Raw genomic sequence first — 10,396 nt, 5'->3', positions numbered from 1 at the left:
TTGAACACATCGTACCATAATTATTATCGTACAATATACATATTATAACATAACATAAACATAATATAAGCATACCGATTCACAGATATTCGCATATATCAGGATATATGACACATGCATAACCACAGGCACGTGTCAACATCAGATATAATCATGTCGATAGTAAGGCCACTTACTTGGTTAGCTTAAGTTGTTGTCACGAATATATCCTTAATGAAAGTCCGATGATGTCATTTGAAATCCAAGTCAACCTATGTGAGCGCATGACATCAGTTTCAAGTTAAAACTCTATAAAATTATTTCTCTAATTTACCATAGTCAATTGTTAAAAGTCTTTAAATGTTATATATCTATAATTATATTATTTTTTTAAATATTATATATCTATAATTATATTTTTATTAAAAACCTTATTTTATTATTATTGTAAAAAAAAAAAATTATTTCAAGTTATTCTCTACTACTCTCTCTATTAGTTTATGGTTTTTAATTCTTAAATCTTCATTTTTTTTATCAAGATTTACTCTATTGCCCTTCAAGTTTGGCTAGCATGTATTACAAATTTCTAATGGATCCCTGATTTAAAGTTATTCTACTCCTCCCTCGATTCTTCATTTATTTCATTATTTATGTTTTTTTTTTTTGGGGCTATTACATGGAACTAGAACCTCTATCGACACTCACGGCCCTAAAGTGCTCAGTCTACTCAAAACATCCTGACCTAGGTCATCGTCTAACCAACCTAACTCTAATGCCCTAGCTCTGTGCAGGTAAACACACTCCACAGTGAGAACACAATCAAACACCTGAAGCTAACACATAGTGTATCATGTTCACATACAAGCAAACAAGTTCAACGGGGAGATACCATCCATCAATCACCCAGAGCACATATCGCAATAGCCCGTCATCCTTTCTAACACAGTGGAAAGCATATAAAACAACATTCATCACAAATCTCATCATAGGGACATATTGATAATTTCTTAAATCATGCATAACGTACTCATCCATATTGTCTCACTCGTATTTTACTCGTGCATATTCTCTTCCATATTTTAGTCATTTTTCCTTGTTGATTACTATATTGTTTTAAAATTTTATTATGAACATTTAAGTCTATACATTATTATTTTATTGGAAAAAATAGAGAAATTAAAGATTATCCCACACAACCTTTTCTCTTTCCACATTCCGTTCTTAATATTTTTCTTTTTAATTTGTTTAACGAAAACATTCCCGAATCAAATTCTTAAATTGACATTTTAAATTAAAACTTTAATTAAGAAATTGGTTGGATTCATATATGGAAAGTGAGTTTGGTTCTTTATTTAAAAATCTAAATATAGATGAAAATCGAGTTAAATTGACTGACACGACCCTCTAGACAGACTATTCAACTTTTACTTAATTATGTAGTATACTCTCAATTTAGAATCTTTTTCAATTCATTATGAACCTTTATTTATTATATATATATATATATATATATATATATATGACCCTTCAAGCTTAGAAGTTCATATCATATTCAAATGGCTTCTCTTAGAACAAGTGTTTGTGTGCTTTTGTTTCTTTTCTATTGTAGTTTCAATGTCTTTGAAGCTACTGAATCTCATGAAAGCCTAGATCCTACACCAACTCACCACGACAGCCACAACAAAGCAGCCGCTCCAGGCCCACATCATCATCATCATCACCACCGCCGCCACCACCATCACCACCATGCGCCTGCGCAGTCCAAGATCAATGTCATCGAATCTGCCGAATCTCATGGCAACCCTGTTGTTGCACCAACTCATCATGACAGTCACGGTGCATCAAGCCGCCACCACCACCACCATCACCACCACCACCACCATGGCCACCATCATGTGGCTGCTCCGAGCCCTCACCACCACCTGCCAACGCAGTCCAAGTTCAATGTCATCGAATCTGTTGAATCTCACGGCAACCCTGTTGTTGCACCAACTCATCATGGCAGTCACCACCACCACCACGGCCACCATCATGTAGCTGCTCCAAGCCACCCCCAGCACCCCGAGCATGCCCACCATGCTCACCACGCCCACCACAAAGAAGGTGCCCCAAGCCCTCACCACCACCACGCCCACCACAAAGTAGCTGCCACCATATAGTCGCAGAAGTCCCATTAACATCCATTGTAATGGACTTATTTTTCTTTTAAAATAAACATATTACTACGGATATGTCATGAATTGTTCATGCAAAAAAATATCTAAAGTTCGTTTTAACTTTAAAATTTGTCATTAACTTCAATATTCATAAATAGTGCAAATATGGTGAAAACACAGTTAAAATAAGGTTTAAATAGAGAGCCAAATCAAACATGCAATTTAATCAAGGGTGGAAAAAATATTCTCATTCAAAATAAGGGTGTCTTAATTCTTACCATTGTTGGATTCAAGCATTTTCTCTTTGGGATCTCTTCACAAGATTTGGTCTTCACAAGATTTGGTCAATCACCTAAAAGTAGTAATTTAAACATAAATACTCTCCTAAAATTCATAAATCATATCTTGGGTTCTTCCTCAATTATGATCATTCAAAAGTTTAGATCTATGAAGAATCATGTTTTGAGACACTTCCGTGAAGCATTCACGACCAAAAGCCTTCCTGAACACCACAAATTTGAGTTTGAATCTCACTTTTCAGCTTCCTCTTTCAAAAATCCTAGCCCCTCTTTTCTTTTCCTTTTTCTAAGCCGGCTTGTACCTTCGTAGCCTCGGTGTTATAGAAAGGTTAAATCGGGTAAGAAGGGTTGAAGGCGTCACAACGATCGCTGATAGTAGTAGCTTTAACAACAGGGCCAAAAGTGTGAGTGTAGTTGAGACAAGAAATCTGAGTATAACCTTTGGCAACAAGACGAGTCTTGAAATGCTCAACAGATTCATCGAGCAAATAGTTAGTGTTAAAACCCATTTAGAGCCCACCTGTTGCACGGGCGAAGAACCAAAATCTAAGTGTCGTTTATTGTAAAGCTCAAATTTCCTCATCCATGACAGCAATCCAAACACGATTCTTAACCGTACATTTAAATTTTCTTGGCTCAATGAATGCAAGAAGAGCAAAAAGAAGTCCAAATGAGCTCAAAACATCAAAAATTGTTGGATGACAAGTTTTGAAAATATCAACTTTTGCTCGTATGATCGTAGGATCAAAACCCAAAGAAGATGAAGAATCAATAGCAAGTTCAATAGGGGGTGAATCATAAGCCGAGGGTGGCAAAGAGGAACCTGCAAGAGAAGTATCAATTTGCGCATACTCATCCACAAGGTCATAACAAATATCACATGGAGATGAGCTAGATCGAGGAATGTGCAGTGAAGAAGGGGTAAGGGGATCATTATGGTAAAAGACGTGGCTTCAAGAAATTTGAAATATGAAAAGAGGAAAGAGACCGAGGGACAGCAGAAAAATGAGCTTCATCGAATTGAATGTAACCGGTGATATATAGCCTAGTGGTGGTTGGATCAAGACAACAAAACCTTTTATGAGAGGGACTATAACCCAAGAAAATGCAATGAGTCATTTTATTTCTTTTCAAGTCATATTAACGTCGATATGGTTTTTTCTACACGTCTTTTGCATTTGGACTATGCTCTGTGTAAAAAAGGAAATTTTAGTATTCGCTTTAAAACAATACAAATTTCATTTTACCCTAACCCAAACACCTTTTTGTCCACCTTGATGCATTTGAACTCTTCGTCCAGCCTAATCTGCTACATGCTAGTCATAGCATCTCATTGATTGTTGCATATTATTTTTTGAGATTAACGACCTTACCATCTATAGTTGACACCCCTTTTAGTTTGATACTCAATAACTTCTCTGTCATCGACTCATGTAGTTGTTTTTGATACCTTGATCTCAACTATATAAATTAACAAATAAACTATATTATTTTTTTTTTAGAAAAAAAAAAGGACAAATAAAAGGAATGAACCATTTGAAACTATATAGCATTCAATGGCCTTAAATTGCTCACAACTAAATAACTCCATGTAGAAACCATAAAGAGCCTACTTTTAATATCTTTCAACCCTATTAATACATACACCAATTGACAAAGATGATATCAAAAACAATTTGACGAACACCGACAATGGCACGAGTGAATTATATCATTACTGCTCTATCGCTCCAGATAGTTTGGTCATTATGTATGAGCAAATTGTGCAGTGCTTCTGATCTTAAAAATTTTGGATCTTTTCCTGCCATTCTTATTTTCGGTGATTCTACGGTAGATACGGGAAATAACAACTTCATTCCCACCATTATAAAGGCTAATTACTCTCCTTATGGCAAAGATTTTCCCGATCATATTGCTACTGGAAGGTTCAGTAATGGAAAACTCATTCCTGACATGATGGCCTCTAGGTTGGGCATAAAGGAGCTTGTTCCTCCATTTTTGGATCCAAAATTGTCAAATGATGACGTGAAAACAGGAGTTAATTTTGCATCAGCCGGCTCAGGGTTTGATGATCTAACTACTATGATATACAAAGTTATTCCAATGATGATGCAAGTTGATATGTTCAAGAACTATATTCAAAGACTTACCGAGATTGTAGGTGTAGATGACAGTAAGAAGATTATTGGTAGTGCTTTAGTTATTCTTAGTGCAGGAACTAATGACTTTACCAAAAATTTCTACGACCTTCCGGTAAGGAAACTACAATACAATATTAGCGGTTACCAAGATTTCATCCAAGATACACTACAAAGCTTCATCAAGGTATATTAACTCTCGTCAATATTTGATCGCATAATAATCCAAATTCATTCACATAAGCTTATGAACTCTAACATACTAAACAGGAAATTTACGACCTTGGATGTCGCAATATAGTGGTTGCTGGCCTCCCTCCTATTGGTTGTCTTCCCATTCAAGAGACTATATCGTTTCAACCTCCTCTAACGCGAATATGTTTGGAAGATCAAAACTCGGACTCCATATCCTATAATCAGAAGCTTTCGAAGTTGTTGGGCAATCTACAATTGCAACTACATGGAAGCACAATATTGTACGCTGACATTTACACCCCTCTCATCGACATGGTCAATAATCCTCACAAGTATGGTAAGTCGGTGCCCATCAAAATAGAAACCTTTATCAACTTATATGATCTAACGTCGTAAATATTTTAGAGAAATCAAGTTCTGAGAATCATTTTCAACTCAGTTTTGCTTGGGACTTTTGGTCGCACAGGTTTTGAGCATACGAACACAGGTTGTTGTGGAACTGGATTGGCAGAAGTAGCGCCTCTATGTAATGCATTAACCCCAACATGTGAAGATCCATCAAAATACCTATTTTGGGATAGTGTCCATCCGACAGAAGCAGCTTACAAATTCATGACTGAATTATTTCTCAGGCAATTTCTTTAATCGAAACTAAGTCTAAGGCTTCAGTGTTAGCTGATTTTAAAATGAAACTTGTCTAGACTACTTTCTTAATATTTTTTTTTTCTCTAGTTTAATTAACAAAGACTATAGTGGACACAAATAGGGTATTTCCAAGTAAAATCTGGTTTTATTTTTATTTATTTATTTGAGAATGACAAATACTCTTAAGCCGTTTATAAAAGTATAATAAAATATTTTTATATTTGATCCTATAATAAATAAAAAAATTGTATACATACGAAATAATAAATATTTGGAGACAGAAAGCGACATATTCTTTTCTAATATAAAAAAGAAATATCTATCGTATTGAACTATGGTACATTTCAATTTAAAAAGCGACATATTCTTTTCTAATATAAAAAAGAAATATCTATCGTATTGAACTATGGTACATTTCAATTTAAATTAGAAATGGTGCTTACAAAACAAGTCGTTATTAACTATATAGACATTTGATGGTATATAAAAATCATTATGTATTACAAATTACCATATGTAGGAGGATATTAAATGCAAGATCTAAAAAATATTTTATAAATAAAATAATCATAATTTACCGTATTATTCAACTAACCTCACAATGTGAATTTCTCAATACATTTTTTAAAAGAAAAATTAATTTTCAATTTAAACATTTCTTATTATATACCGAACCCAACAATACTGAACCATAAAATTTTTGGGTTGGGTTGGCTCCGGAATGGATAAGAGATTCATCGTTATGTTTCATACGTTTCTTTTTTTTAATGTAGTTGTAATATTCTTCTCCAAGTCCGAGTCCGAGATATTAGTATGTACTTGTAATATTCTTCTCCTATTGCATAGCCTCTCATCCAGAGAGCTTCATCTTCTTCACAAAAATCTTCTCCTATTGCATAGTCCCTCATTCAGACTGATGGTCTCTTATTCCTCGCCTTATTCGAGTTAAGAGAGGTTGCTTCAGCCAAAGAGCCAGAGGAAATATTTTCCTCTACAGTATTTTCATCTGCCGCTTCTATATCATAGGGTATGTAAGCTTTTGACTCTTCACTAACTCCCAGCAAAACATAACTCAAACTCTTATCATTTAGCTTAGTTCTCCGAGTTGCCTCCTCTTTTTGTCTCTGAATCAACTGGAGCTCAAATATTGTTCTTCTTCTTTCCACTGCAGCTCTAGAGCTAATCGTTGCTGAGCTTTTTCTACCCTTCTTCTATTCTCTTCCAGCATTTTATCTAGCTCTTCTCTCTCTTTCCGTGCTTGTTCTTCTTTTTGTCTTGTAGCAGTAAGAGCGGCTTCTTTCTCTTTCTCAAGCTGCACATCAACATCATCAAACCTTTTCTTGCAATTTCCCAATACTCGGCAGATTGTTCTTCAGATATGGCAAATAGAACACTCCTGTGATTATCAGTATGATTTCATTCACTTGCAGCCATACATTACCCTTTCCTGTTACATCCATGCTTGAGTTGTTGCCCAGCTTCACTGAATTTCTGAAACTTCCATCAAAATCTGAAAAATATTCCTTCCTCCCACACATATGATTGCTACATCCCAAGTCAAGGAAACACATAGCTTCTCTATTGGCCTTATTCATATTCACGTAAGCCATCAACAACATCTCTTCTTGAGTCTCTGCATAGTTTGCCTCCTTCTCCTTGCTTTGACATTCCCATTGAAAATGTCCTAGCCTGTGACAATTATAGCACTCCCCTGTGCACTCCACTGTGGCCTTGCTAAAGGTTTGTCTGCCTCGTCCCCTTCCTTTGCCTCTAAAGCTTCCACGACCTTGACTCTTTCCTCCAGATTGGTCACCGTGAGCGATCTTCAAAGCGTGTTCTTCTTCAACATGAGAACTCATGCGTTGTTCATGCACAAGCAGACTCCTTTGCAACTCATCAATATTAAGATGGTTTTATCGTTAGACTCCTCGGAACACACAATATAATCAAACTTAAGAGTCATAGATCTCAGAATCTTTTCAACTACTTCAACATCTCCTTTGTTCTCACCATTTATTTTCATCTTGTTGGCTATGCTAAGGGTCCGAGCAAAATACTCATTTACATATTCTCCTGCCTTCATGTGAAGCATTTCAAACTCCTTCCGAAGAGCTTGCAAATGTGCACGCTTTACCCGTGTCGAACCTTGATATTTATTTATGCTTCATGGAATCCCATATGTTCACCTGTATCCTAGTAGAGGATTATCTCCAAGATCAAACGATCTAATGCTTTTAATAGATAATTCTTTACTTTCAAATCTTTCAACTTCTGATCTTCAATGTGCTTCTTTTGGGCATCCGTGAAAACGATGTCTTCTGTTGCTGCAGAAATCTCATTCTCCACCAAATCCCAGTACTCCTGGGAACGCAAAAGGTTTTCCATGAGCATCGCCCAATGATCATAGTACCCATCAAATTTCGAAATTGCAGTCTGCACAAATGGACTCTCCATCGACATACTTTATCATGACGCACGTAGAAGACGGCTGCTTCTAATTTTAACTAGTTTAGGGCATGGCTCTGATACCAAATGTTAGGAACAAAGAGAGAAAACTGGAAACATTTGAAGAATTGGGAGAAATCTCTCGTATTATTGAAGAATGAAATTGTCTATTATATAGCGTTACAGAATCAAATCGGATATGACTAAATTTGGTATGACTAAATAAAATCTAATTCAAATAACTAAATCAAATCTAATCCAAATAACTAAACCAAATCTAATCCCAACAATTACTTCATTGTTGTTCTATCACTCCTCATAATTTGGTCATTAATTCTTAGCAAACCATGCAGTGCTTTAGCTCTTAAAACTTTTTCATCTTTTCCCGCTATTCTCATATTCGGTGATTCTACTGTGGACACCGGAACTAACAACTTCTTTCACACTATTTTTAAGGCTAATTATGCACCATACGACAAAGATTTCCTAGATCATGTTGCTACGGGAAGGTTTAGTGATGGAAAACTCATCCCTGATATGATAGCTTCTAAGTTACGCATAAAAGAACTTGTTCCTTCATTTTTGGATCTAGAACTTTCGGATGATGATGTCGAAACAGGTGTCAGTTTTGTGTAGGCTGGCTCGAGGTTTGACGATTTGACTTCTATGATGTCCAATGTCATTCCTGTGATGAAGCAAATTGATCTTTTCAAAAACTACATTCAAAGACATCAAGGGATTGTGGGTGTAGACGAAAGTAGAAGGATTATTGGTAATGCTTTGGTTGTTATTAGTGCAAGAACTAATGACTTAAACATTAATTTCTACAACTTTCTGACAAGACAACTACAATACAATATTAGCGGTTACTAAGGTTTTATACAGAATAGACTACAAAGCTTGATCGAGGTAAATTATCTTAACATTAAAAACTTTCTAGTATGTGTCTTGTTTTCAGTATTATTATTTTTAAACATAATTCTGATTGAAAATTGACTGGAAATTTACCAACTTGGATGTCGTTATATAGTCGTCGCTCCCCTCCCTCCGATTGGTTGTCTTCCCATTCAAGAAACTATATCATTTCAAAATCCCCTCCACCGAGTATGTTTGGAGGATCAAAATTCAGATTCCAAAGACTACAACCAAAAGCTTTCAAAGCTACTCAGCAATTTACAATCACAACTAAGTGGAAGCACGATTTTGTACGCTGACACTTATACCCCTCTCATTGATATGGTCAATAATCCTAAAAAATATTGTAAGTCAATTCCGTAAATATTTATGGGAAATCAAAGTTTGAGAACCATTTCAACTAATTTTTGGTTCAGGGCATTTGTTGAACACGTTTTCAGCATATAGATAAGGGTTGTTGTGGAATTGGATTAGTTGAAGTCGGGCCTCTATGTAATTTAATTATCCCAACGTGTAAAGATCCATCAAAATTTATGTTCTGGGATAGCATTCATTCGACTGAAGCAGCCTACAAGTTTGTCACTAAATCGCTTCTCAAGCAATTTTTCAATCATCTAAATTGACACTGATGGTATTTTAGCTTAGTTCTAGTACTAACGCTCTAGTATCTTAAAATCTTTAATTAATTTCGAGCTAATATTCTTTCGGGCTTCTTCGCTCAATCACCTGTCGGTCTCACTCGCTCCTGAACCTGGGCTTCTATTCCCTGCCTGACCTAAACTGTGGTCAAGTATTTACCGTATTTCTTTTAATTTAGTCACTGAGAATAATACATTCTATCGATGAAAAATTTGAAGGTCGATAAAATTGTATATTTCTCTTCGTTTGCTTGATATGGAATGTGATGGATATGAACTAAACCAAGAGTGTATGTCGAGAATTAATTAATTTTACTTCTCACTTGAATAATTTGTTTGTGATCTAAGCATAAACTAAGTATGGAGAAACTAAGACCCCATTGTTCAACTTGTAAAAATGATACTAGTGAAAGAGTGAGATCCATTGTTGTAGGAATGAATTTTATGGGGTGAAAATTATGTTTCTAACCTTTTATTTGGCCCTAAACTGACCAGTTTATTGGACCGGTTACAAAAACTATTTTCATTCATACAAATCAAACAATGAGCCTTTACATGTCGGAGTTTATAATTCACTCAAGATTAAGATAGAGTCACACAATCATCCTATGAAACATTAAGATCCCGATTAACAATTTACAAATACAAATTAGATATTTTGCTGCTGAATCGAACTTTTTGTATGAGATATCACCAGTCACACACTCTCACATGAACGATCTAATCTAAATAAAATTATTTGTAACAGTTATAAAGTGGATTGTATCAATAAGACACTCATTTTTATCGGTATACTATATACCGTTTATGTTGCTACTTGAGCATAATCCTCTCCTCAATTAGTTAAGACATACATCATCGACTAAAAGATCAAATGTTTAAATTGACATGTTAATAGAAGAGTATGATACTTAAATGGGTTTGAAAGATGTATAGTTTTTTTAACTAGTTGAATTATGCTCGTGTTTTTTTTTTTTTTTTTTTTG

The 10,396-nt window shown here is 35.2% G+C and overlaps 2 protein-coding genes across 2 annotated transcripts; one reads left to right on the top strand and one right to left on the bottom strand.

Moving 5' to 3' along the window:
* Window positions 1-1,632: 1,632 nt before the first annotated feature.
* LOC111451574 (glycine-rich protein DOT1-like) lies at window positions 1,633-2,163 on the bottom strand. The gene is made up of 3 exons (XM_023092047.1): window positions 1,950-2,163; window positions 1,795-1,901; window positions 1,633-1,731 (listed from the first exon to the last, which is right to left on the bottom strand). Exons 1-3 carry the CDS (start codon window positions 2,161-2,163, stop codon window positions 1,633-1,635), a joined length of 420 nt encoding a protein of 139 aa, XP_022947815.1.
* A 1,963-nt stretch (window positions 2,164-4,126) lies between these two features.
* Window positions 4,127-5,412, top strand: LOC111451573 (GDSL esterase/lipase At2g30310-like). Its single transcript, XM_023092046.1, has 3 exons — window positions 4,127-4,759; window positions 4,843-5,104; window positions 5,234-5,412. The coding sequence occupies exons 1-3, from the start codon at window positions 4,127-4,129 to the stop codon at window positions 5,410-5,412; spliced, it is 1,074 nt and encodes a 357-aa protein (XP_022947814.1).
* The last annotated feature ends 4,984 nt before the right edge of the window (window positions 5,413-10,396 follow it).

Source organism: Cucurbita moschata, unplaced genomic scaffold (genome assembly GCF_002738365.1).
Source record: "Cucurbita moschata cultivar Rifu unplaced genomic scaffold, Cmos_1.0 Cmo_Scf00013, whole genome shotgun sequence".
NCBI lineage: Eukaryota > Viridiplantae > Streptophyta > Magnoliopsida > Cucurbitales > Cucurbitaceae > Cucurbita > Cucurbita moschata.
Note: the sequence above shows the minus strand (reverse complement) of the source record. Positions and strands in the feature narration are given on the sequence as shown.

Coding starts and splice junctions, on each gene's coding strand:
- LOC111451574 (XM_023092047.1), bottom strand. CDS start 2,163: ATGGATGTTAATGGGACTTCTGCGACTATATGGTGGCAGCTACTTTGT. Junction 1,902..1,949: donor GGTGCAACAACAGGGTTGCC/GTGAGATTCAAC, acceptor CTGCGTTGGCAG/GTGGTGGTGAGGGCTCGGAG. Junction 1,732..1,794: donor GTGACTGTCATGATGAGTTG/GTGCAACAACAG, acceptor TGGACTGCGCAG/GCGCATGGTGGTGATGGTGG.
- LOC111451573 (XM_023092046.1), top strand. CDS start 4,127: ATGGCACGAGTGAATTATATCATTACTGCTCTATCGCTCCAGATAGTT. Junction 4,760..4,842: donor CACTACAAAGCTTCATCAAG/GTATATTAACTC, acceptor CATACTAAACAG/GAAATTTACGACCTTGGATG. Junction 5,105..5,233: donor CAATAATCCTCACAAGTATG/GTAAGTCGGTGC, acceptor TTGGTCGCACAG/GTTTTGAGCATACGAACACA.